We start from the raw sequence: 27,467 nt of genomic DNA, 5'->3' as shown, positions 1-27,467 counted from the left end.
GGTGCACAGGCAGTACCAGGTGGCTGGGGCTGCACCATGCTGCCTGGTGCCATGGGGGGGTTTCCCAGGAGGGCCCAGAGCATCCAAATGGAGGCTGCTGCAGTGGGGGGGGGGATGGGGGGGGGGGGGGGGGGCATGAGAGAATAGGATTCTTGATTGCTTACACTTCCAGCTAAATTTAACTCCCATTTGAATGCCTCGTTAGCTTCTCTGAATGACTCCTGTTCTGTCTTCACAGCATTTGCTAATTGTTTGTTTATCCGTTTCCCAATTTCCCTGTTTGTTTGCAAGTTGGGGGAAAGTGGGGCTGTTCAGAAATAGCTTTCTAGCAACACACTTCAGATGTGTGTAGATGCCTCATGGTGCGAGGGAGAAAGCCAGTGATGGGTTAACTGTTCAGGTAATCCTGCTTTTAAAAAAAATAAAAATAAAACAACAACCCACAACACAGGCATGGACTAGGTAAGGACTGCCCGGCTTTCTGGCAAGAGCTCAACAGGCCGACCCCGCTCACTACCTGTTTTGTGGTTACTTTGTGGATGGGAGCTGAGGCTGGCAAACGGGTGAAATCTCAAGTGCAAGACTAATTGCAAGTCAGGTAAAAGTGAGAAACACCTTCAGGGGAAACCTGTCGATAAGTTTTCTGTCTTACAGACTTCATTGCTACCCACTGATAACTTCATCCCTGGTTTGAGCAGAGGCCCGAGAGGCAGAGATCCCCATGTTTTTTTTATGCTGCTTTCTCTAATTTGCAAAATGACCTTGGGAATGTCATTTGACCTCTTGGGGCCCAAGTTTACCAGCCAGGCCCTGGTCTACCGTCTTCCCCTGCCACCAGGATGAGAACACGCAGCCAAGTAATATTTTATGAAGGTGATCCCACCCCCAACGCTGTTGTAAACTGGGACTAACCCGATTTACCTACATCCCTGGGGTGCTGTATGGCTAAATTAATGTTTATAAAATGTTCATATTCCTTGGAGGAAAGCAGCTGGAGAAGGGCAAACAGCAATGCTTATTATTCCTTTAAATCAAGGGCAAAGGAGTTTTCTAATGCACCGATTCCATCCATGGATGGCTTTGCTTCAAACATGGGAAGAAGTGGCTGGCTCGGGGTCACCAAATTAGATTCCTGCTCCTGCCTACTTCCATCACTACCACCAGTGAGCGTGGTATTCACTGCCACATTTGAAATTAAGGTCGGCGACTTTTTGCCTGTACCAGACCCCTTTATTTATGAAAATTTTCCATCACCGGCTGCAAAGACAACTTGGTGCTTTTCGAACCCAAAGGGTTATAGCCGGGTCCTATGGAGACAGACTGCTCTAAGGATCCAAGATGGTACAAGAGACAGGCAGCATTAGCCTGAAGTTAGAAGCTGTTGTGAGACCGAGTCCACCCTTGCAAGTGTTAATTAAAACAATTCAACAGTCTCTTTAAAGGCCTAATACAGGATCTGCTTAAGAAGTTAACAGCCCTCTATCAAACAGCTCCTCTCAGTGTCTGGTACAAAAAGCACACTGTCAGGGGGATCCAATAACTGCAGGATCACTGGATCTCCCCTTTCCTGCCCCACATCCCCACCGTCTTGGAAGGAGATGGGGAAGAGAATGAATTATTTTAAAGAAAAGGCTTATTTTTCAAGTGGGGCTACACTTCTAATGGAAAGCCCTATAAACAAGCAGTACTGCAAAAGTTTATCTGGGAGCTACTGGGGACCGGCGTCAGGAGAGCTGGGTTTTATTACTGTCTGGCTGGGTGGTTGTGGGCAAATCCCTTCCTTTTCTCTGCCTCAGTTTCCCAATCTGTGAAATGGAAATAATGTCATTTCACAATGTGCAATATCTGTGGATGAGAAATGCCATGTAAAAAGCTAAGTGCAGGACATTATTTTTTCAGCATGTTTGCTTCTTAAAGCTCCAAGGATACAATACAGAGTGCAGTCCTTCCTGTATTCTGTAGGCATTTTCTATAGAGATATATATTCAAAATATGATTGTAAATAATATGCCAGCATATTTCTGGGGATGTCCATAGTGCTTTGCATATCAAACTTGCCTGTGATCCACCATTAAAAATGCTGTATCCACCTGAAATGAGCTTGGAGCAGGATTGCAGATCCCAAATCAAATGGGCCTTAGGCTCCAGGTTCTCAGTGGTGGGGTTTTATTAATCTGATCAATTTTAATGACAGTGACCCTTCTCATTTCTTTACCACCTTTTATCCAGGTGCGTCTCAAAGCACCTTATATCCACTGCCCCACTATAGTCCCCTGGCAGGGGTTGAGGGAGAGTGGCTCTCCCCCATTTAAGAGTTGGATAAATTGATGTGTAGAGAAATTAAGTGGCTTGTCTGCAGTCACACAGAGGGGAGGCAGCAAGCAGGTCTCCCACTGTACCTTAATCTGAAAGTAGAGAGGTGGGTCTCTCTTCTTATCCAGATCCTGATCCTAACTTCCCTCAAGGTTTAGAGGGGTCGCCTTGGGGTTAAGGCACTTCAAATCAAACTTGCAGAACTCTTGTTAAGGTTGAAATATTGGGGTCAGAAATTTAGGTTAATAGGCTGGGGAAAGCTACAAGCAAAGGTTTATTGCTTTCTCACTTTAGGTTAGTGGTACGTGGAGGAGTACACACAGACCCGGGCACGGGACAGTGTTTGGACTGGATACCTTATTTGTAATTGTACTGAACTGCTTTCTTTATTTACAGGGAACAAGCGGGAGGTCGTTGCTCTGGGGAACTGGTAGAGCCTAAATTAGATTGCCCTAGACTAGCAGCTCTTTTGATCCTCACTCTGCAAAAAGATTCACTTTCTGGCACTGGACAACTTCTGCCTCAGTTTCTCCCAACAGAAATAAATGCTAGACAGTGTCTACAACTCCCTCATTCCACTGGCCATGCGGCTGCCCAGAGTTTCACAGCAGCAGCCTGGGCAGGACGCTGGTCTTTTGGTTTTAGAAGCACAGGGGCTCCAGCCGGACCTGCAGGTCGAGGTGCATAGGTCCGATGGCAGCCCGCTCAAGCAACTCTCATCCTGTCCTGCAGAATGACACAGTCAGTTTGTTGCACTGCTTTCTGCCTGTTGCAGAGGCCCAATTTATTAGTGGATGCCTGTGGCCATTGTCACTGGAGGCATCAATAGTTGTCCTGCTCCAGCCCAAGTCAGCTTGGGGCACTGGGATGTAGGGAGGATTTTGCCTATGACCTTCTGTAGGCTTCTCCACACCTGACGACTCCAGCCCTCCTAAGCTCCCACCCTAGAGGTGTCCAACCACCACAAAAAGGGCACAGAGCTGAAGCAAGAAACTTAAGGCCAGAGGGTCCCTCAGGTTCATTAATTCATTTCTGACCTAGTTTGTGGACCCATTCATGCATGTCCAAGAGCAACTCAGCAGTGTTCAAGTAACAGGGCCTGCATCACAGACTTGTCAGACCTATTATGCAAGTGGGGTTTTCAGTGACCTCCTTAGCCGGCAGTCTTTAGCCCGGTGATGTGAGCACCATCCTATGGGCTCCTTTCAAATTAGCATCTCTCCCTGAACACACCGCTTCCCGCAGCCCCCGTGCAGTTTGGATTCATCAGGGGATGTGTTCCCCGTTTATATTTAAGCAATTCACTACAGTACACATTTTCCTCTGCTGGGAACTGTCAAGTAGGCAGGCATGAGAAGCAGAGACATCACTCATGCAGACAATCCAGTGCCAACTAGGAGAGTGAAATAAGTATTCATAGATGCTAGGGGTGGAAGGGACCTCAACAGATCATTGGTATCAGTATTGGTGCATCTTCCTGGAGTCAAAGCAAGCCAGTTGAAAGGGTGGTAGAACTGAGGCGGCAAATGGTAGTCAAAACTTTGTGAGCAGTATCACTTTTGTCCATGGAGCTCAAAGCAGACAAGAGTCAGTATTACGCCTATTTTACAGAGGGGAATTGATCAAGGGTCCGTCTCCCTTGCATTTCCAAGATATGACCCCCAACAGTGCTGCCAGAGCAGCCAAGGGTTCAGAGCCTTTGCTCTGCAAAGAACTGTCCAAGATTAGGGCTAAGGACTTTGGTAGCTAGTCTGCCCCAAACTCCATGCTGCTGCAGCTGCCGAAAGGTAGCAAGGTCTGCTGAAGGGTACAGGGGAAAGAACAACAGAAGCTTGCGGTCCAACCCTCAGGCTGTGGTCTTGGCCACCAATTGAGTTCAAAATTTCCCCATCTAAAGTCTAGGCGCTGGAATTGCCCTCTCACAGTATTGTTGCAATGCCCAACAAATGTTTAGAAAGCATGTGGAAATCCTGTATGCGGAACCATTAATGATTACTGTGAACTTACTGCAAGTCTAGCCTCCTGTTCCTTGAGAAACAGTCTAACATTGTCTTGCACACAGATGAATATTAGCATTCAGGGTTTTTCCTACTCCTTACATTGAAATGACTCTGCCAGAAAGTATGCATCAGGACTTTAAATGGGAGAAAGGCAAAAGGACCTGGAAGTTTTTGCAGCTCCCAGCTGTAGGGGCAAGGTCTGGGTGCAGGGTAGAGAAAGGGCTACTTAAAACTTGACTTCATGGAGAGCCTTTGCAAGGCTGGCTGGACTGAACCACAGGAAAGTAGCAATACACGAAGTTGGTTTTCCACCCATAGGCAATTTCTGGCATTGCCCATTGATAATGATCCTCCCCATACAGAAAATAACCTGCATTTTCTCCACAGTGTTCTCCACCTGTGCATCTGTCAAGTTATTTCAGTGCCTGCAAATACGCAGATTTGGGCTGAAGCAAATCTGCTTTTCATGGGATTCCTCTAATTCTGTGGGCAATCTGTTTTGTTCTGAAGCTTTCCCCGAGCCGATTCCAGACTCAGTCCTCTGGCTGCCAAACTGTTTGGGGAGAGGCAGTTGTGCACAACACCCCTGGGTCACATTCCTCCCTGCCCCTCATCTGGTACCATGCAACATAGGTCCCAAACCACCCAGCCATCCTGCTCATTTTGCAGGCCCTTTGCACTCGGATCATACAAGGAGGTGCAAATTATTATATAAGGCACACGTTTACACTAGTGTTTGATGCTGGGTGAGTATCAAGCTGGAGTGCTTACACCCACAGCTCAGTCTCGGCACTTCATAACTGCTTGTCCCTACCCATTTGCAGAAGTGTGGCTTTTGGAGAAGTGTGGCTCTGGATACACAACTTACTACTCAGCTCCTTCTTCAACTTCCAACTCACTGTGTGAGGTACTAGGGACAGTAGGTGAAGCAGCGACCCCTTCCATGCTGCCATACCCACCCACCCCTTTTAGAGGAACAGGTGATGCTTAAGCAAGTTCTTTAGGTGTCTATCCTTTAGAGAACAGAAAATAGCATGTTAACAGGTTAAAGGAAGAGAGCTGTGTTAACTGGCTCGTGTCCCCTCCAGCCTCTTAATGCCCAGACCCAAACTGCCATGTGTCACTAGCCCTATGCGGCTAGCAGCTAAAGAAGATTGTTTCAGGGAAGGTAGATCTCTATTCCAGCTCCTGCTGTTGCTGTGAAGTTCACAATGACCCTTCTCTGCAGTATAGCATAACTCCAAAAGCCAGTGTAGCCCTACAGATTCGTATCAATGCATTTCCCTTCCTGTATAGTTCTGCCAGCACATTTCTTATGCAAGACAGAGGAGTGGATTATATGCCCAGGTGCCAGGCACAGGATCTGGGCCACCAGGCCAGGGAAGGGGGTGGTGGTCACTCAGGTATCCATTACCTTGATCAGAGTCCAATTCTGCACAAGGCTTTCCCAGCGTACATCCATGCCAGCCTTTTCAGGAACTCAACCGTTTCTCTCCTTACCTCCCCTGCCCCCTCCCACCCTGTGTCCTGCCCTCCCCCATTCAAATTATCTAGGCCTTTTTTTACATAATAAAATATTAATGAGAGCATAGCGAGTCTCTCTGCAAAGGCTGCATGTATTGAGCTTACGAGGCGCACAAGCTTTTAGAGAGTAGGACACTTTTCCTACTTCCTAAGCATTTTCTTAGGCCTGAATCAATAATGCACTTACTGTATAGCATATGGGTAGTTTTTATCTGGTTCGTTCTTGTATGCTTCTTGAGTGTGCGCGCGCACACTTATAGTGAGGGGTAGGCCTTAACTCTGGCCAGGAAGCATCAGGGGACAATGACAAGAAGCTCAAGTCATAGACATGCAAACTTTGGCAAAGGGAGGAAAAGTTGCTTCAGTTCTTCACGGGTTAATAAATACAAATAATATAAAAGTATCAGGAAACCAAGGAACAGCAGCAGCTGGAAACGGTGGGTTCAACATCTCCCCGCATCATGGAACGGACACGTCTTTTCCTTTGCTGCACATCTGGTCCCCCTGGAATTCATCATCGTCCTTGTTTGTTCAGACAATCTCGGATCCCCGCTCACCCCATTAATCCAGTCACACGCACAAAACCTTGCATTTGACATTGTTCCTGTTCCCTGCCAGCCCTGGCGGCTATGGTGGGTGCAGAGGTGAGACAAGGTCATGGAAGAGAAAGGACTGAGGTTGTCAGCTGGTGATGGGATTATCAATGCAGAAAGAAGGAGCTGTTCAAAAATTATTACATGGAACCCAGGGCTGTGCGCGATGCGCCTCTGTGCCCCGGGCAGAGGAGATTATCTTCTTAAGAATGGAATTATCAGCACAGAGAATTGTTAACCCCGGTCTCTCCAGGGCATAACACGCCTCCCTCCAGCCTTCGGGTAGGGGAATATTAACAGCCTCCCTTTCCACTGCCAGCCATCACAGGGCCGATCTGGTGACCCACAAAGCCTGCAGCCCATCCACCAAGGGCCCTAGAAATGTCAGCGCCGATCATTTGAAAAGTAAAGTTTCCAGCGCTTTCTGCGGCAAAGATAGTATTTCGAGACGTAAATTGTTCCTCGGGGCTGGAAGTGTGTCAGCACGAATTCCTCGCCTCCCCCACCGCGCAGGTTATTTTGGGTTCTAGACTTCGGAGTAGGAGGCCGCGGTCCTTGCAATGCTCGCCCCGTAGGGCTGACACCACGTGGTGATGGGATTTCGGAGGTGGGGACTACTTTGATACGTGTCCCCCCCGAGGGTCTCCAAAAATCACCGTGGCAGCTTCAGGAACCCGCTGCGGAGGTACGAGGATCTCTCTGCAAAGAAAACGCTGCTTTCTGTTCACTGCTCGAGGAAGTTAGACTCCAGCCCCAGCAGAAGGCTCCCATCAGGGGGCCAAAGCACACTGCTGTCGAGCCACAGCGAAGAGGAGACATGGATCAGCGGGATAGGAGCCGAGTGACCCCAGCTGAGGAGAGAAGCTTGCATGTGGATGGCATAAGATGAAGCAGCCGGCTACCTGAGGAGATTAAGGATTTTGCACAGCAGGCTGGGAGTGTTGATTTGGATTTATTCTCTCAAGTGCATACGGGCTGGGAGGGAGGCGTTCACCCACTACTAGCTAGACAGACCTGTCACCTTGGGTGCTTCAGGCGCAGGTCACTGGGCATTGTGCAGCCACTGGTGCATGCCTGGTTTTAAGGTGGAAGTTGGACGCTGTACAGAAGGGGCTTGTCACAGCAAAAAGGCAACTGGGAAAGATCCAGCTTGGAGTATGAAACCTCTCGATCACTCCTTAGCTGCCAAGGGGGCAAGCATGTTTCAGGTGACCCGGTGGTGGCAGCTGTATTCTCACACTAGGCCAGCGTGCTTTCTGGAGGAGATGGTTAATACATATACATAGACATAAGTATTAAACCCCTTGGCAGCAGGGCTTATGTAGTCTTTGCAGACTCAGCTCAGTCCTCTCTCTCTCGGCACCGAGTTCCAAAACCTGCCGTCTGTTCGCCGCATCGGAGTTGGGAACTGGGATTTCAAGCTCCCAGCTCTGTTCCTGACCCACTGGCTGCAGCTCAGCTGCTCACGAACCCATCTTTTCTCCAAGTGAGCCAGGCTTTTAGCCACGTGTATTTTTGGGCGCCCAACAGCAGACTTCTTAAGCAAGGTCTGTTATCCAGACAGGAGGAGCATGCAGAAGTCCAGCTAAATTTTACGGGAGCTAGGAGTGTCAGGCAGTCGTGAAGGTCAAGAGCCCAAGATCAGCGACCAGTCCTCAGCTGGGGCCGTCTCACTTCCGTGCCTCAGTTTCCCTACTGTATAATGCACTTATCACATAGGCGTATTTTTAAACAACAAAGCTGAATTAGCATCAAGTGGCCAGATACGCTGGCTGGAGGCAGCGCATGATGTTATTAGCAGTAACCTTCCACCACTATGGGGCTGTAATCAAGCACTGACAAGATGCTTCTAAAAATTCAAAACACAGGTTGGGGAAGGGAAGGGAGGAAAGGGAGCAAGCAAGCCTGGAAGCAGGGGTTGAATCTTTCCTGCCACAATAAGGCAAGCCCAGGGGAGCACGCGAGTCTTGGATGAACTGCAAGCGGCTCACTGAATAAGTATCTGCTTCAGGCCAAAGGGAGAATAAGAAAGGGAGAAAAGCAAGATGTCTTCCTGAACGCCTCCCAGGTTATGATTACTAAGGGCTGTTCCGTTCAGACAGCGGTGTCTGCTTCTGCTGACTCATGGCATCCTGAAACAAGCACGCAGACAAAAATGTTTCCTAATGCCCCTTGCCGAGGACTGACCTTGCACTCAAACAACCTTTGATTAGGAAGAAACAGAAAAAGAAAGGGAGCGAGCAATCAATGCCCCGAACCGCAGAGATGGAAGGGGGAAGGGAGTGACATAAGGGTGAGCCAGAATTAGAAGCTCCTCTGTACAGGGACCCCATTTCCGCTGGATTAATAATTCATACCGGCTCTGACTTTTGTTACCAACAAACAGGAAATGGCTTGTTAGTAGAGACGCTTTCCCTTTGCTCGCTCTGCCCTAAGATGAGCCCCTGGCGGATGGCCTTGGTGGGAGGGAAGGGGAAAGGCAGAAGGGAGGCAGAAGCAAGCAAATGATGCTGCTGCCCTGATCTGGATACTTTCCTGAAATAATGGGCTCCGGGGCTGAAGCCACTAAAATACTGGTCACCTTATCGCTGACATCTCTGCCAAATCCTATAAGCCTGTGGGCACGGGCCACGTAAAGAGTCACCCTTCGATGATTTTGCAAGAAAATGTGTTTCCATGTGGGCTCCCCTTGATCATGTGTGAGCAAGGGTCTTTACAGTGACATGTAGGGGGACAGGGGTCCTTGTTTGGCTGGTTTTTGCCCTCTAGCCACGAAGTGAAGTAAAGAAGGTCAATAAGCAGCTTCCTCCCAAGGAGGTTTTAAAAGAAATTCAAGGCTCTTTGAGTTTTCCCTCTGCGTTTTCAATCCCCCCTGTCCTTCTTCCATGCTAAGATCCCCATCTCCTTGTGCTGTACCTCACTTTGCTTGCCCAAAAATACATCACTTATCTAATATGCCATATAAGCAATTGTAGCTGCCACAGGAAGGTCATGTGGTCATGAAGACAAGGGAATAGATCTTAAGATGCTATTGGGGAAGCAAGTCATCCATGAGATTAATCTGTGAAGATGTGGCCCACTGGAAAGGAGCTTGAAAGCCTCTGTTGTAGTGGCTATAGTAGGAAACTAATCCGACGCTCTCACAAACCATATCAACTCATATCCTCATGGCCCCTCACCTCGTCCCCCTAAATACCCATGCTGACTTGATACATGGAGCAGACACAGGAATCTTATTTCAGTCCAAGATGAAGATTGTCTGTCAGGGTTTATCCAGTGCTCAGAAGCCTGCCTTCAGCTTGCAGCCACCGCGAAAATGATTCTCTGACCCAAGGAAAGGTGTCAACCAACAGGATACAGAAAAAAAGTATTAGTATTAAAACATGTAGATACTGATTCTGCACTCCATTATGCCAAGGGGAATCCAAAGCAACTCTTCCGTCGCGAGCAGAGTGCGTGCCGGTGTACCCAGGTGTAACCAAAATCAGAATCCGCCTGCAGCGCGTGGGTGTGGGTGCCGGTTCCCTGAAGTTGAAGAGCTGCAGTGAAGTGGTTTGAAGTGTGCAGTGGTGCAGAGTGGAGGCTGGGTAAACAGACAATTTGCGTTCCCGCTTTGTGTGCGTCTCATCGGAAGAAAGGAACAAGGCCAAGGCCAAGATTTGTATAACCGCACAGAAAGGGCAGGAAGAACATACACGTATATCTACACCGTGGTCTGCCTTCTGCAGCGTGCTGCTGTGTACTCGCTACCAAAGTACTGCTTGTCCCTGTTACACAACGTGCAGGGGCTTTTAACCTGAGCAACTTGAAATCAGCCCCGGCTGAAACTTTGCAAGGAAAGCCGCCTTTGCAAGGAAGCAGCCTAGGCCAATATATTGCCAATTCTTCCTTTCTTTCGACTGGCTTTTTGTATGTTGTCCCTTTAAGACCTAGAGCACGAGGTGGGTAGTAAGATTGCATTGAGGCAAGATGCGGGGGGAAAAGAAAACCTTTTAAAAGTACAATCAACTCAGCCTCTGGCTGGGCTGATGCGAATCGGGGAACTGCAGAGAGTGCTGCGGTACTGCATGGGAGTGGAAATTCAGACCCTTGCAACTAAAGGCTCTAAATGTGTGGAAACAAGCTGCATACCAGTAGGAGCAGCCTATATCAAGTTGTACCCCAACAGAACTGCAGATGCCCCAGGAAGCGTACAGCCAATCAATCCAGGACTTTACAGCCGTCTTGTAGCAAGGCACAGTGGATGGCTCAGGATAGCAAATGCTTGCATGACAGCGCTAGAATGATTGACCGTTCGTTTTTCCCTGTTCACCAGGGCTCCCCTAGGGATAACCAGGTCCAGCGGTCACAAACTGCTGGAAGACAGTTTTAAACTGGACAGAAGGAAAAAACTTCTTTACTCTCCGAGTCTCCAGAGTCTAGAAGAGACACCCCCCCCCCGAAGTGGTGCGAGCACCTACTCTGGACACATCCAAGTTGCGTTTGGATGCCTATCTTGCTGGGGGGATCTGACCCCAGCTGACTTCCTGCCCCTTGGGCAGGGGGCTAGACCCAATGATCCTGTTAGGTCCCTTCCAGCCCCAATGTCTATGAAACCAAATTCAGCAGTGCCAAAGTATGGGAGATCCCAACTCATACCATGCTGTTTGAGGTAGGTTTATGCACCTTTAAAAATACTAAAGGAGAGATTAAGACTTCAGGGATCTCACCGTTCACAATAGCCACTATGTGAGGAGTCAGAGAAAGGTTCAAATATCCCCAAAGCACACTGGATGAGTTGGACAACTTTCTACATGAAGTGGGTGGAAATACTCAAGAGCTGTTTTAGGATGAGAGAAGCTGGCCATGTATTTGAGAGAGATTATTCTCATGCTCAGACACCTTGCTGGTGAGTTATGCTGCTTGCCAGCTGTTGGAAATAATCACTGTAAATTAATTATGGCCATTTCAACCATCCTATCCCTCTCAATCTGTGAAGAGAGTGAAAATTAATTGTCAGGGAATATTTCCAGTTCTATGGGAATCCCATCCTGACCGCTGGCAGGTTATCAGTTTATGCCCTGAAGCATGAGATTTAATTACCTACAACTGTTATTTTTGATCATAAGAATCACCTTGTCCTTTCATAAATCCAGATAGAACTTTTGAGCCAAAGCATCAAGAATAAAAATACTGAACAGGATCTTGCTTTTTAGGGTGGGCCAGTGTTATTTCTTCATTTGAGAACACGCATTAAGGGTAAATTTTTCTTTTGGAGCCAAATTTTGCGTTCTTGACTATAGGCCAGCTGCAGCCGGATAGACCGTTTCTGGTTTTGAGGATCTCTGAATCTGGACCTATGCTAGTCCTCACCCTTCACTGTAGCAATGTCTTCCCTGTAGGCCCGATATGAAATCCCAAAGCCTCTAGTTTGCCGCATTCAGGAAGAATTGCCCAGTTGAGGTTGTGATGAGGAGCTGCACTGAAGGTGCATCAAGCCCAAACTCAGTGCGGTGCTTGCGGAAGACGTTGGTCTGATGGACCCTGAGCTGCATTTCTCTATTTTCTCCCACAATGGCCAGTGCAAGTCCCTCTCTTGTACCTGATCTAGCAGGAACACCGGCAGGAGTGAGAGCTCGGTCTCCGTGATGTACCCGGTGCTTTGGGGATGGGGGTGGCTGGCATTGCTAATGGTGTTACCAGATACAGTACAAGGGGGGATTTCCCTGGGCCAGTTTGAAGACTGAAGTCTCTGACCTAGTCATCCCCCAATATACTGTCCCCCAGATCTCTCCTCCCAGAGCTTTCCATTTCTGGATTTGGGGTATGTTATGAAGATGCCAAAAGAACCTTCATCATAATGAGTAATGGATATTATCATACCTAGACACCAACAGCCAAATTTACTCTGGTGTACTTCCACGGGCCTCGATGTTATTACATCAGCTTTGCCCATAGATGTACGCCTCCATCTCCAAATAAAAGCAAAGAAAACAAGGCCTGTGTTAGACCCCAAAGCCAAGTAACCCCTGCACTTCTGAAAGGGGTATTTTAGTATTTTTAAAGGTGCATAAAGGGGCTGGAAAATGAATGCTAGGAGCCCACACCTCACATCAGCATCCTTCCCCGCTCTGCCCCGTGATCTGTATCAGCAGCTGCCAAGAACACTTCTTGAGATTGGCACAATATTAGTGGTGATAGGGCCTCTAATCCTTGGATTAATTTGGGGAATTCAGCTAAGTGTAAAGGAGAGAAATGGAAAGAAAATCAAACGCACTGGAATGATCATTTCTGCTTTGTCCTTGCAGCCTCCTGAACAAACAAATCTAACTCGGTGCTTAAAGGGGGGGGTGGGGAAAAAAAAGCAGCATTGATGTAGTAAAAATACAATCCAAGATCTCTCTCCTCTCTCTGCTTGCGAGTGTATCTGCATGAGAGGCAGAAAGAGAGGGAGATGTGATGACCGTTGTTTGTGAAAGCCTTCCCACAGCAGGGGCAGACACTCTTATACACAGGCCGATTCATGAGCGCCCCTGACCATCTGCTCCTCGGAGCACGGAGCCGGGACTGAGCTTCCGCTCCGCAGGTTGGGTCAGAACGGGGGGTTGGCAGCGGCGAGGTTAGCGATCTACATGTCTCCTGCGGCCGTTGGGAGGTCAGTCTTTTCCGTGACAGACAGGTCGCTTAGAAGGGGAGAAAGAGGAGGCGGCAGGAGGGCACTCGGGGGTTCGAAGGTGGCTTTTGCCATTGCTGCAGTTTGTGGCATTAGCTGTGACCAGAGGAATCAGGTGCAAGTGAATACTGTCAACGCGGTGGCTTTTGCAGCATCTTGCAGGAGCTGAAGGAAATTTGATCCTAACTTAAGCACCCGGTTGCTGTCCTAGGCAAAACAGCGACTTTGGAAACTAAGCAGCTAATCTTTAAGCTGAAACACAAAGTCCTGCTGGAAGCCCAAGGCGCTCTCAAGTGTGTCACAAGGTGTCTCGAGTGCAGTTGGGCTGGGCGAGTGTTCAGGGGCGAGGATGGCCGCCTCCTGGGGCGCAAAGAGGTATGTGAATTCAAACCAAGGACACCTAGGCCGGGACTGTTCTTGGGAGGAGGACAACACTTCCATGCCCTTTCCCAGCTGCACCAGTACAGAAATTGATATTAAAATGTAGACATTTTGAAGGAGTCTATGTGCCTGCATAAGGGTGAACCAGATCAGACTGTAGGATCAGGGCCATAAGTAACATACTTGGATAACCCATCACTAGCGTACAGCCCCCTCCTCCACTTTCATTTTCACAGCCCAGCTCCAAATGCATTTTATTTTATTTTATTGTGTGAGATTGTTTTTTTTCCCCCAGCAGGGCTGCTAGTGTTTTTAATTTTTTCTCTCTTTTCCCTGGCAAAAAGATCCACCAAAGGCTGCATTTTTATTTCTGTGTAGCTTTCACCATTCTACAACAGATGTCTGGTTTATTTTAACTATTCGACAGCTTAATGATTAATGAAGTAATTTCACCTACAAAAATATATATTTTGTGCTATAAGACTGAAAAAATGGTTTTGGTCTGCCAGGGAAAAAACACCCAGAAAAGCCCACCTCCTAACCACATTCATTATAGGCTACATTTATAGGCTTCATTCTGTCCACATTGAAGTCAAAGACAAGATTTCCACTGAAGCAGACCCTAGTACCAGCTAGCTTTTATAGCTTAGTAGGACTTCCCCCCCCTGCCATTTTTATCCACCTTTTGGAAATCTTTTCTCTCCGTCCCCCAACCCAACTTGTACCTTGCATCTCTGTCTTTCTCTTAGCAGACTAACAGACTGTTTCTCAAACAGTCTTTCCCAATAAGAGAATTGACCTATAGCTGGTTTTTTGACTTTCAGGCCCTTCCTCCTCATAATATTTCAATTCCTAAGCAGTTTCAAGTCTGCGATTCACAAGGTCATCTCTCTTTGGAACGCCAGCTTGGATCGGATTCCTTCTCAATGAATAAGGTATAAGGACCCAATATGGCAAGTTAGCAAGCACCAGCAGCCCCGTTTCCTTCAATGGGGGCAAGGGGTGCTACGCACCTCTTTAGAGATGCTCACCCTCTGGCAAAAGGGGATCAGACATGACAGTGAGAACCCCAAAGGGCATGTTCAGATATTGCCGCAACCCAAGACCCTGGAACCAAGCATTCAGGTTCTAAATAGTGCCAATATGGAGCTGAACGCTGCAGCCAGCCTTGTCTCTAATGGTCTGAACCAAAACTTTCCATCTAATGTTACCCAGGCGTGGGGAAGGTCCAGTTTGACCTGAACTCTGTTGCCTTGGCCTCTTTCTAGGCATTTCATAGAATCATAGAAAGTTAGGGTTGGAAGTGACCTTAGGTCATCTAGTCCAACCCCCTGCTCAAAGCAGGACCATCCCCAACTAGATCATCCCAGTAAGGACTTTGTCTAGCCAGGTCTTAAAAACCTCCAAGGATGGAGATTTGACAATCTCTCTGCGTAACGTGTTCCAGTGTTTTATTGCCCTCCTAGTGAGAAAGTTTTTCCTAATACCCAACCTAAGCTTCCCTTGCTGCAACTTGAAAGCATTGCTCCTTGTCCTGTCATCTGCCACCTCCGAGAACAGTCCAGCTCCGTCCTCTTTGCAACCCCCTTCAGGTAAGTTGAAGGCTGCTGTTAAATTCCCCCTCAGCCTCCTTTTTTCCAGACTAAGTAAGCCCAGTTCCCTCAGTCTCTTCTTACAAATCATGTCCCCCGGCCCCTGAACCATTTTTGTTGCCCTCCACTAGACTCTCTCCAATTTACCCACATCTTTTCTGTAGTGGGGGACCTAAAACTAGACACCGGACTCCAGATGTGACCTCACCAGTGCCGAATAGAGGGGAAGAATCACTTCCCTCAACTTACTGGCAGCATACCTACCATGAACAGCACGTGCCCCTGGTGGCTGGGGGAGTGCAGCTGTGGCAGGCGGGGAGGAGGGGTGGCAAGCGCTGACCAGGGGGCAGCAACCACTCGCAGGCACTGCCGGCAGCATCAGCGGTGGCCAGCGGGAATTGCTGACCGCCTGCAGACGCCGCTGGCGGTGTTGGTGGCAGGGTGGCGAGTGGTGACCACCCACAGGCACCACGGACACTGTCGGCAGCGCCTTTTTGCAGGGGGTGCACCACCATGCTCAGGGGGTGCATGTGCACTCCCTCCATGTCACCCTGACACCTACCAATGCAGCCCAGGATGCCATTAGCCTTCTTGGCAACAAGGGCACACTGCTGGCTCCTATTCAGCTTATTGTCCAGGGTAACCCCCCCGTCCTTTTCTGCAGAGCTGCTGCCCAGCCAGTCGGCCCCCAGCCTGTACTGGTGCATGGGATTGTTCCATCCTAAGTGCAGGACTTTGTACTTCTTCTCCTTGAACCTCATGAGATTTCTTTTGGTCCAGTCCTCCAACTTGTCTAGGTCTCTCCGAATCCTAACCTTACCCTCCAGCATATCCACTACTCCCTCCAACTTGGTGTCATCTGCAAACTTGCTGAGGGTGTGCTCTGTGCCATCTTCCAGGTCATTGATAAAGATATTGAACACAATCGGCCCCAGGTCCTCAGCAGATCTGCCAGTTAGGAGGCACTCCTGCACTGCTAAAATTTGCTATTGGAAACTACACTCAAGCTATCGCAGTTAGCAACCTAATCTCTGACACTTCAAGCTGTGTTTTCACATGTTAATGTAGGTTTGACATCATGTTAGTTAACAACAGAAAAAAAAATGGCTACAACACAGCATGCTAAAGAACAGGAACATTTATACATCTAATTGCCAAAAGGACAATCAAGTCTGTAACAAATGCTACCATGCAAATTAAAGTGAATGCCTTATTTTTCCAAGCTGATTGAACAATCTAAGTCTCCACCTGCTAACTGATGCAGCCTTGTATATTGAAAGCGGACAGATTATTTTTTTTAAGGACACATGGCATGGGTAAGAGCGAGATTCAGAAGTATTACCTGGAATTGTTTCAGTGCTACTTAACAGATCTTCCCAGGACTAGCAAAGCAGCCAAAGAACGGCCATCTGTTTCTGCCTTCTCCCCCGCCCTATACAGAGTCCAGACAATCCAACCATTTGGAAGTTGACTGAGCATTTCTGGACAGGAGTACATCTCAATAAGCCTGAATACAAACAGCAGTTTAGAAACCAACTTGCTCGATTAGCTGGGATCAGACCCAACTTCTTCAGCCTTTTAGCACTCTCACATTTTTTAAATTAAGTATTCACTTTCTTGTCCTATTAATTTCACATCGGGTGCTCTGATAAGTCCTCTATGGCCAGTACCTCCATTCAAGGTGAAGCAAAAGCATCCTTTATGCCCTTGCATAGGCTATGCAGACCTTAGGTTCAGAGGCAGAGGAATGAAAAGGCACTGCCTACCTGCTATACCCCCTGTGTAAGAGAAGTAAGCACAACTTGAGTTCCCACTTCCTCCTCTCCTATACACTCCAGCCTGTGGATCTGAACCAGTAGAGGTCAACACCCTAGTTGACTTTACTAAGGGAACAGAGCACTGTCCCTTCCCCGAGTTGGTTCTGGAAGGAGGGGGAAAAAAAAAGAAAACAAAATAACCCATGTTATGCTCCTGCCCACAAGATCTTATCTGTTTTGCTAGGATTTCCCTGGTGGGGGGGGGGTTTATTTGCATACTGCACCCTTACCAGCATGATGCCTCATTGTCTTCTGTGGGCTCTAACCCACTCAGCTGGGTCATCACTAGTTATTAAGAAAGACTCCAACAAAAACCCAGAAGAAAGTGATCCATTAAAAGTCTTTGTCCACAGTAGAGAAAGTAGAGCTAAACTGGTTAAACTATCCCAGCAAGCCCTTCTGGCGTAGATGCAGTTTGTACCAGCAAATATGTCAGTATTGCTTGTAGCAATTGCTCAAATGAAATAAGAGACACCAGCTAAAACATTTTACACCAAGGAGGTTGTGTCCACACAAGAAGGGCATGGAAACAGGTTTTGATTCAAACGGGCATTTTTTCCCCTTCCATTTCCGTCTGCAGCTTTTCGGCGGTGCAGTGCTCGGCATTGTTAAAACTATTTTATTGCACCCAACAGGTGGCTTTGCTTCAATAGGGTGAATGATTCCCCAATATGTAGCATCTCTTAAATTATACACTAGTATATCAGAGACCTTCTAAAGAATTCTGGATCCTGTCATAGCTTATACATCATGATAGGACATAAGCTTTACCATGCAGGAGCAGATCACTGACCCAGTCTACCAGATATATTGGCCCCTGACAAAAGCAGATTATCTTGCTCCTTGAGGAACACCATCCTAAAGCTTTGGACAGCTTCACAGATATTCATGCGGTGGTCTTCACATCTGACCTCCCCCAAGAGTCTGATGTATAGCACTGATCCCCTCTATTTGGTTTGCATGGCTGCATGGGTTGTTAAGGGTGATCATGATATCCATCCCCTTTTGTTTAGAGATCAGCTGAAGTATTAGTTTAATATCCAATATCTTCTCTTGGAGGATGGGCTCACTAATCTCACAGTCCCCAGTGATTACCTTTCCTCTGCCTTTCATACACGTGTGTGCATGCCCTCCCCCCATTACAAAGGTTACTAAGTGAAGCATATGAAAGAGAAATTCCAGAGTTAAGGTTGCCCACACCACCTTAATATAGTTGGCTTGCACACATCCATTACACTACAGACTTCAGCTCTCCGAGCACTTTTTTTCCCCTTCAATCAACCCCTGCCTCATACAGTGCCAAGGATAGATGGTGCTCATTTAATGATCAGCTGCTCAATATTTTGTTTCAGCCTCTTTGTTCAGCGTGTGGTCCCATGCCTTACTTACAGTACACTGTTCAAATGCTGCTCTGAAGACCGATTTATTTGTTTCCTCCAGGGCTTTTCTACGGTAGTCAGCGCTAGACTATCCAAGCGCTTTGCATACATTATGTTATATTCCCAGCGCTCCTGGGCGAGTGGAAGAGGCTGCACTATGTCCATTTTACAAATGGGGAGTAGATACACTGAGATACAAGTCAAAAGATTTGGGTGCCCAGTTTGAGACCAGCAAGACCAGATATTTCACAGTGCTTAGCTTCATGAAGCACTTGATGGGAGCCTGGGTTTGAACACACAAACTCCCTCTGCAGCTAAGAGTACCCAGTGCTTTTGCAATCATACCCCCTAGGTTATCAAGTTGGGCATCTAGAAAATCAGAAATGAGGAAACAGCAGCCTCTTCCCCTGTGGGAAGTTTGGTGCAAATGACTTGCCCAGCAGCAAGAAAAGAAACTTGACCACACAAGTAGGGATGCAATGCAGTTCTACAAGACAAAAGACAGCCACTTCAACAACCAGAAGCCACTCCTAATCCTCTGCCTCACCAGCTCACACTTTCCAATTTTTGCAACACACATTTGGGCACTCACCAGACTGCTGTATTTGTCCCAGCATTGTGTCCCAGCCTGGTGCACTTCAGCTTCTGAGTTTGGAGAGAGAACCCGCACACTGCCCTTGGCATAGATCGCCAGACTTGCTCCCAGAGTACAGCTGCTGTGTTTGCCATCTCTGCCTGCAAGGTAGCACCTGCAGCCCAACTGCACCTCTCCTTAGGCATATTGCAGCCCCTCAGCCTCCTTTAAGCCTAAAAGCCCCCTCCCCTGCTTAACTCTATCCACGAGAGGCCTCTCCCTCTCTGTCACCCATAACTTAGCAGCTCTCACCCCTCATTTGGCTCCAGCTGTGCCTCTCTTCCCCTAAGCTGGTGAAACCCCAAGAAAGAACCCCCCAAACAGAGCCATGCCTGCTCTTTTATAACCTTCCCGCCTGCTCTGTCAGGTGACCTCCAAATCAAGCCCAACAGCTGACCATGTCTTTCTGACAGGTGATTTCATTGCTCCTGATGAAGGTGAGAAGAAGCTGGCCTGTGTGATTACATACCAGTGGTGGAGATAATTTATTGTTAGCATTTACAGGGTTTGCAATCTCAAATAAAATTCCTAAAATGCTCATAGATTCCTCAACTCATTATAGCATCCAAAGATTCAGCCCTTTCTACTGTGCAACCCTGAGTGAGCCTCAGGGCAGGTCCATCCTGAGTCCTGAATGTGACTGTGTAATTAAAGACTTTATACGTATACATAATAGAGGCAAACCAAGGTTTCAGGGGCAGCCTTAACCCTGGCATTTCCTAATTGGCAAAAGCTTCATTTAGCAACTTTAATCATGTTCTTTTTATGGAGTTCTGTGCGTGTGTGCATGTGTGTACATGTACACATGCATGTGTGCATGTGGGGGGTATGCATGTGGGTAAGTGTGTACACATATGCAACTTCCCATGTTTTTCAATGAGCAAACCAAAAGAATAAAGACAAGTGAAATCCCATTCCGTAGCTTCATCAGCCAAGCAGTAGCTGGCTGAGCAGTAGGATTGGACCCCTTAAGCCCCCCCTGCCAGACCTTTGCTGCTTGAGGCTGAGGGGCCAAATGGCTTTGTTTGGGAGTTTCTTTCTTGGATATTAGGGAAATCTTTCTCGCTAGGAGGGTGGTAAAGCACTGGAATGGGTTACATAGAGAGGGGGTGGAAGCTCCATCCTTGAAGGTTTTAAAAACCCAGCTAGACAAAGCCTTGGCTGGGATGATGTAGTTGGGGCTGGTCCTGCTTTGAGCAGGGGGTTGGTCTAGAGGTGACCTCCTGAGGGCCCTTCCCACCCTCGTTTTCTGTGACAGATAGGAGCAGTGAATGTTGTCTTCTCTGCTGACCAGAACCAGAAGGGGCTGGGACATGTACACGGCCAATAGTGGGTTTCCCACATTTGCTGACAGCAGAAGAGTAATGACCCTCAGGAATTTGGGTTCCCATTCCTGGCTTTGCAGGGAATACACTTACTGAGCACGCTTTTCCTTTCTGCTCCATCTCTTTCAACCTGTCCCTGCCTCCTCTCTTCTCCACCCCGGACTCCTTGTCCCATCCTCCTCGCCAGCTAGTCATAGCCTCTGGGCATCAGCCAGATTCCAGTCCCCTTGGCCAGCCATACCCAGTTTCACCTCTCCACTTCTCATCAAGTCTGTCTCTTCGCTCCCTAGGCTCCTCATCCAGGATGAGTCTCCTCTCCAACCCACTTCCCAGGCCCTTGCCCCAGTCTCCCCCCACACTGGGGGAGTCTCAGTCTCTTTGCCCATCCTGTCACAGCCCTTCCCCCAATCCACCCTTGAGAGATGTCATCCCTATTGTCGCCCACACTTGCTCTGAGTCCAGGCCAGCCAGTCCCAGTCTCCTCCTTCTACGAACTTCTAATCTAGTCTTCATGTTCCTTCCCTAGGCACCTCGTAGGCTGCCGCTGCTATTTTCCCCAGTGGCTCCTTTGCTCAAACATTTCCAGCCTCCTGACTTCTAATTCCCCACCTTAGTGTTTTTGCCCTGCCGGTTTGTCACAGATTGTTATCCTTTCTTCTGTCCCAGTCTCGCTGGTCTCTTTGTCCCACCCTACTCTCCCACCCATGCTGTGGTCTCAATCTTGTCCCTTCTGCCTTGTCCCTAAGCCAGCTGGGGCACCAAAAGGTGTCACTGGGTGCATCTACATGTGCATTTTAATGCGCATGACCCTATTTTAATGCACATTAAAGCGTCACAAAAAACCCATGCTCTTTAGCTAATGCACATTAAAACAAGCTAATGTGCATTTTTCTACTATCTCACAAGGGAAGTAACTAGATTTAATGCACATTTCATAAAGCACATAAAAGAAAGTGTAGACATGCCCACAGAGTACACCAGAGGCAGGTCCCCTGCTCTCGCATCAAGCGCCTGGCCCCATTCAGCCCACAACACCTGGGTTCACATCTACAGCCTTTAGCCGGAGCATCCTCAGTCACCCTGTCAGGATATTAGCAGTAGAAGGTGTGAGTGTCTCAAGCATATGCAGTGAGGACACATTTGGAAACTCCAGCTCCACCTCTGATATTAAGTCTGCAAAATGTCTAAGACTCCTGTTTGTTGCTTTCTTCTCTTGTCATTGATTGTTCTTCTTTCAGGAGAACCCATACTTGTGCAGCGATGAGTGTGACGCTTCCAACCCAGACCTGGCCCACCCACCAAAACTTATGTTTGACACAGAGGATGAAGGGCTGGCCACTTACTGGCAGAGCGTGACATGGAGCCGCTACCCGGAGCCCCTGCTGGCTAACATCACGCTCTCCTGGAACAAGAGCATCGAGCTGACAGATGACATTGTGATAACCTTTGAGTATGGCCGACCCACCATCATGATGCTGGAGAAGTCCCTGGACAACGGGAGGACTTGGCACCCCTACCAGTACTATGCAGATGACTGCATGGAAGCCTTTGGCATGCCAGCACGGAGGGTCAGGGACCTTTCTACTACCAGTGCCAACAGGGTGCTCTGCACGGAGGAGTACTCCCGCTGGGTGGGCTCCAAAAAGGAGAAGAACGTGCGGTTTGAGGTGAGGGATCGCTTTGCCATCTTTGCTGGCCCAGACCTCAAGAACATGGACAACCTGTACACCAGGCTGGAGAGTGCCAAGGGCTTGAAGGACTTCTTCACTGTGACCGACCTGAGGATGAGGCTGCTGAGACCGGCTCTCGGGGGGACGTATGTTCAGAGGGAGAATTTGTACAAGTACTTCTATGCTGTCTCCAACATTGAAGTCATTGGCAGGTACCCGCTGCTTGTTTGCTTTCTATCTTGCTTCTTGGAGGGCTGGGAACGGGGGTATAGTGTTGTTGTTGGAAAGCTGAGCTAAGTATTTATTGATTTAACAGATTATCAACTCGACATCTCTCCCATTCGCCCTCTGATTTGGTCCCTAAATCAGAACAAAGTCAAAAGAACAAGTGTACTTGTATGATGAGTAGCTTGTTGCCCAACAGGAGCCCTCCTGAAGGAAGCACCTCTGCACTGGAGACTGAGCATTGTGCTTCCTTGTGGATATTAAGGCTGGCTAGTGCCTAGAGCGAGGCAGCCAGAAGGGGAATTGGTTGTGCAAAATTCTGTTCCCCGTACTTCCATCTCTGCCACTGACTTGTCCTTCATCCTTGTCCAAGTCACTGAGCCTCTTATATGCTCCATACTCTCCTGCTAGCACAGCTGCTCGACTCGTCATCATCAGTGTCTGACCCTACCTCTGTTTAGAGTGCCGTCTGGCAGCTAGTACCTTCCCGAAAAGGCCAAACACCTATTTTGATGTGTTGAAGGTCACCCTCCTCAGGTCATGGCTCAAACAAGGGAGTTCCATGTGAAAAATGCACCGTACAGGGAGGACGCTAGGAAGAGCAGCCCTCGAGGACCTGCCCTGCTACCCCATGAAGAGAACTGTGTTAGTTGTGAAGGTGAGGGTTACATCGTTACCTCCTGCTATTATAGGTCTGAGCTCCTTCCCAGCCCTGCGAGCTCACCTCCTTCCTGACATGCAGCACCCACTCTGCTCTTCCAGCTCGCAGCCTCCCTGGAGGCAGGTGTTTAGATACATCTAGAATGGCAGAGTCTCTGCCCCAAAAGTCTTACAGCCTAAGGAAGGGAGTCACGCATGAGAGGTGCTGGATGGAGATGGGTAGCCGATGAAGCTCAGACCATCAAACCCTCTTGATTTGTGAGATCGGTCAGGATTTGAACACAGGGCCCAGAGCAGACCATCCGAATGACCAAGCCCCAAGCACCCCCTTGTCCTTTGCCTCAGTCCTGGTTCTGTTGTGCAGCTCAGTCCACTAGCAGTTTTGGGGGAAGCTTTTCGTTGCTTCTTGGCTTTATTCTTTCATTTCTCTGCGCAGTGCCATATGTTGTGTTATGACATCAACCAACAAAGCAAAGTAAGGTGGAAAAGTGCCAAGATGGCTAATTTCCCACCCAACTTTTGGATTTCGGCTTGTGTGAGACTCGCAGGCAAGAAGGGAGGGGGAAAAAATCCCACCCAAGGAATGAGAATCTCAGCTATCACCACGGTGACAGATGAGCAGCTTGTATCACTTCCAAGCTGTTGGCTTCTAAGACGTACAAGCAGCAATGTTTTGCAGGTGCCACCAGGACGGGCTTTGTCTGAATGTGCTCCAAGGAAATGATGACAAGAAGCTGAAAGGCCCCTCTGTTCTGAGTAAAAGTTTGAGCAGAGGCACCGGGAGGGAAGCGGCTCAGCTCCCAAGGACAGACCTGCCCTCCTTCAGTCACAGGCCACCCATTGTTTTGACGGGGACCCCCACAAAAGTCTTCCCCTTTCAGAGGCAGTATGTTAGGTCACTGGGAATATTCACGCTCACAGAGAGGAACTGGGAAGGGCCGGGGAAGCCACAGGCTCATTTTCCCCTGATTATAACCAAGGCTGGAAGCAGCAAACTTCCACGAAGCGGCAGATGATGGAAATCCCTTTTTCCTTGCAATACAGCACAGCCTGTACGATCTGCTCGTTCCACAAAGGGGAAAGAAACTGTCCCCATAGAAGTATGATCAGAAACCCCCGGGATAAAGTCGTCCCTCTGCAGGAAAATCAAACCCCCCGTCCTCATTCCAGCCAAGGAATGTGATCGGAGACCCGAGGGCACGAAGGCCTTTGCTCCCTGGTCCATCTCCTGCGCGTATGGCCCTTTGCTTCTGCAGCCAGGGTCGCCTCTCTCCTGCAGGGCTTGCTCAAAGCTTGGCTTGGCGGCTGCCAAGGCACGTGGTTGATGTTGCTGACAGCCGTGGCAAAGCCACAGTAACCCATCCGTGGGTACAGCAAGCCCACTCTGACTGATTCTGTTGGCAGAAGGGATTGTAAGGGAGGCATCCGTTCATTAGGCCTGGTTAGGCTCACGGGCCATGACAGGACTGCAGGGTGCACGCTTTGGAGGATGCGAAATCAGGATCAGTCACCAGGTGCCCCCTCTTGGACTTAAAAAAATGGGTGCATTTGTTATCCACTGTGTGGGCAGCCCAAGAGCATGATATGTGGAGCGCTGTGGGGGCAAGCGGTGCTTTCTAATCCGGATGAAGTGCTCCCTGCCCTCTGGCATTTTCAGTCCAGGTGAGACTCTCCTGCTAACTTTTTGATCTAGTTTCCACACATTACTTGTTTAAGTCTCAGAAACTCCTCTCTGAGGCAGGTCAGGATCAGCAGCCCCATTTTACGGGGCAGAAGCCAAGGCAGCAGTGCCACCCCCAGAAATGTTCAGGCCTGGGGCAAGTCATGCAGTCAGGCCTCTCTCCCTCCAACACTCTTGTACCTCTTTGCAGCTGGTATTCTGGAGGCTGATGGGAGATGGATCATTTCGGATCCACCCTGCGGACATCCTTGCCCCCTTAGCACCCACTCCCTGCCATGGCAAGAGACAGACCAGTGGGATAGTTGGACCTGTGGTCTGATACGACATCTCTTCCGTTCGCTGCTGACATTAGAATAAGAAACAACCTTCAGCAGGTGCCCAGAGAGGTTTCACTGCTCTGCTCACTTGAGCAGCGAGAAGGATGGGTGTTGATGAACGCCACGGTGCTTCTTTACTCAGGATGCAGTGGTCTTGGAGGAGGCTTTGAGCAGGGCTTACATCAAGGCAGGGCCAGCCCAATTCCCATCCCTGCACTCTGCGCTTGTTAGCAAAAAGTAAGAGGTACAGAACATAAAACGCGCTCGGGTGCATTCATGTTCTTTGGAATCACTATAGCTATCGAGAGGCTTTTCCCATCCCTCGGGTGCTGCACTAGCTGGTTCACTTGGGTGTTTCTCCTTCCTTTCTGTGCTGTTCGGGTTCTTCACTATCATACTTTTTCTCTCCTTAATCAGAGACTCAGCAAGAGCTTCACAACAAGGAAGACCTTAAAAAAAAAAAACAACCCAGCACACCAGCCTTTTTGCTCCTGTGGGCACGGCGTTCCACTTACTCCGTATTTACCATTCAAGCCCTGGCTTTTGAGTGAGGCACCTCAGAAACTAAAGCCAGCTCTGACCCCAAACTTAATGAGATTAACTTTTGATTTATTTATTTGTTCTTTCCTCAAGCAAGTAAAAGCCGCAGTGGGTTGTATAATGCATCTCTAGGGCCTTCAGCAGAGGGGAAGATGGGCTTGGACTGCAAATGACCACTGGAAACGGCTGTGCTCTTTCCAGTGGGGATGGAATTAAATGTCTTTTGGGCTTGATTTTTTTTTTCTTAATTACTGAAGACCTCCCTTCTGAATTGGCTGAGTGCCCCGTGAGGACAGCTGCCCTTGGCCACTGTGGGACAGTGACTTCTCTGCATTGCCAGTGCCTACCTTTGGCTTCGGGTAACACTTCCCCTGCTTACGCACTAACTCCTCAACCTCCCCCACCCCACCCCACCCCACCATGATAGACGAAGATGAGTTTCTCTGGATGGGAAGAAATACCAGGCTGAAACCAGGGCCAGCCTTATTTCTATTCCCAAGCTTTAGAAACTCAGACAGAGACCCAGTTTTGAGTAACCCTTGGTTCCCCACTTAGAAATGGCTCAGTTAATTATGCAGAAGACACCCTTTATCTGCCAATACATGTGGAAAATGAGAGAGGTTCCCCCTCCATCTGGCTTTTCCACAGCTCTCAACATTGCTGCTCAAAGGCCTAATTTTGAGGGGTGTAGGTTGTAGCCGTGTTGGTCTAAGGACATAGGCAGACAAGGTTCCTTGGGTGAATTTGATATCTTTTATTAGACCAACTCAAATGCTTGGAGAATAGTTATTAAGCAAGCTTTCGGGTTCAAAAACCCTTCGTCAGGCTAAGGAACTTTCAGCAGTCGGTGTGTGCTCTCCCTGCATGGAATGAAAAGTGAAGAAGCCAGGGGCTGGGCTGGGCGGGGGAGTCAGATGCCAGGCAGATTGTAATGTGTCAAAAATCCAATGTCTATGTTTAGTCCCTGATCTCTAGTATCCAGGAGGTTGATGAAATGGAGCTCATAGGCTCGTCTCTGGGACGTGTGGTGTAAGTTTCCCTTGAGGATCAGGACTGAGAGATTGGAGAGAGAGTGGCCCTCCTGTGAGAAATGTGCCCCCACCGGTAATTGGGTCTTTCTGTCTTTGATGGATTTCCGGTGTGCATTCATCCTGGTGCGCAGCTGTCTGGTCTCTCCTACGTATTTTCCATCAGGGCATTTGGTGCATTGGATGAGGTATATCACATTCCTGGAGGTGCAGCTGTAAGATCCTGGGATGCCGATGGCTCTGTTGTGGGGTGTAGTGATAGTGGGGGTGGTGGAGACGTGTTGGCAGGTTTGGCATTTCTTGTCCTGGCACGGTCTGGATCCTTTTGGTGTGTTCTGGGCTTGAGGAAGTTTGCTTCTGGTGATGAGGTTGGCGAGGTTCGGTGCTTGTTTGAAGGCTAGGATGGGTGGCTCTGGGAAGACCTTTTTAAGAATAGGGTCTCTGTCTAGTATGGGTTGCAGTTGTTTGCGGATTTTTTGTACAGGTTCAAGGGAGGGGTGACACGTCATAACCAGCGGTGTGCGATTTGTGGGTGGGTTTCTTCTGTACTGCAGCAGGTTTTCACGTGGTATCCGGGTAGCTCTTTCAAATGTGCGATCTATCTCTCTGGAGGAGTGTCCTTGCTGGGTGAAAGCCTTTTTAAGGTTGGTGAGGTGGCAATCCCGGGTGTTCTCTTCAGTACAAATGCGATGGTATCTGAGGGCTTGGCTGTACATCACAGCTTTTTTGGTGTGTTTCGGGTGATTGCTGGTTCTGTGCAGATATGTATGTTGGTCTGTGGGTTTCTTGTATAACGTGGTCCGTATTTTATCATTCTGGATACTGATCATCATGTCTAAAAAGGAGATGTTGGTGCTGGAGTATTCTAGAGAAAGTCGGGTGGAGGGATGGTGACTGTTGAATTTCTGATGGAACTCAATCAGAGATTGCAGGTTTTCAGTCCAAATGATGAAGATGGCATCGATGTATCTTAAGTATAGCCAGGGTTTGATGGTGCAGCTCTTGAGGAAGTCTTCTTCCAGGTGGCTCATAAAAAGGTTGGCATACTGTGGGGCCATTTTAGTGCCCATAGCTGTTCCCAGGAAGTGTTGATTATTAAAAGTGAAATTGTTGTGTGTGAGGATGAAGTGTATAAG

The 27,467-nt window shown here is 48.5% G+C and overlaps 1 protein-coding gene across 1 annotated transcript in view; it reads left to right on the top strand.

The window, feature by feature from the left end:
• Positions 1-27,467, top strand: part of NTNG2 (netrin G2) — a 69,709-nt gene that overhangs the window by 4,928 nt on the left and 37,314 nt on the right. Inside the window, 1 exon segment of the mRNA XM_006029814.3 lies at positions 21,449-22,092. Within this exon segment, the coding sequence (XP_006029876.1) occupies positions 21,449-22,092 (644 nt within the window).

Source organism: Alligator sinensis, unplaced genomic scaffold (genome assembly GCF_000455745.1).
Source record: "Alligator sinensis unplaced genomic scaffold, ASM45574v1 scaffold829_1, whole genome shotgun sequence".
Classification (NCBI taxonomy): domain Eukaryota; kingdom Metazoa; phylum Chordata; order Crocodylia; family Alligatoridae; genus Alligator; species Alligator sinensis.
The sequence above is the reverse complement of the archived record's forward strand: the minus strand, read 5'-3'. Positions and strand labels throughout refer to the sequence as shown.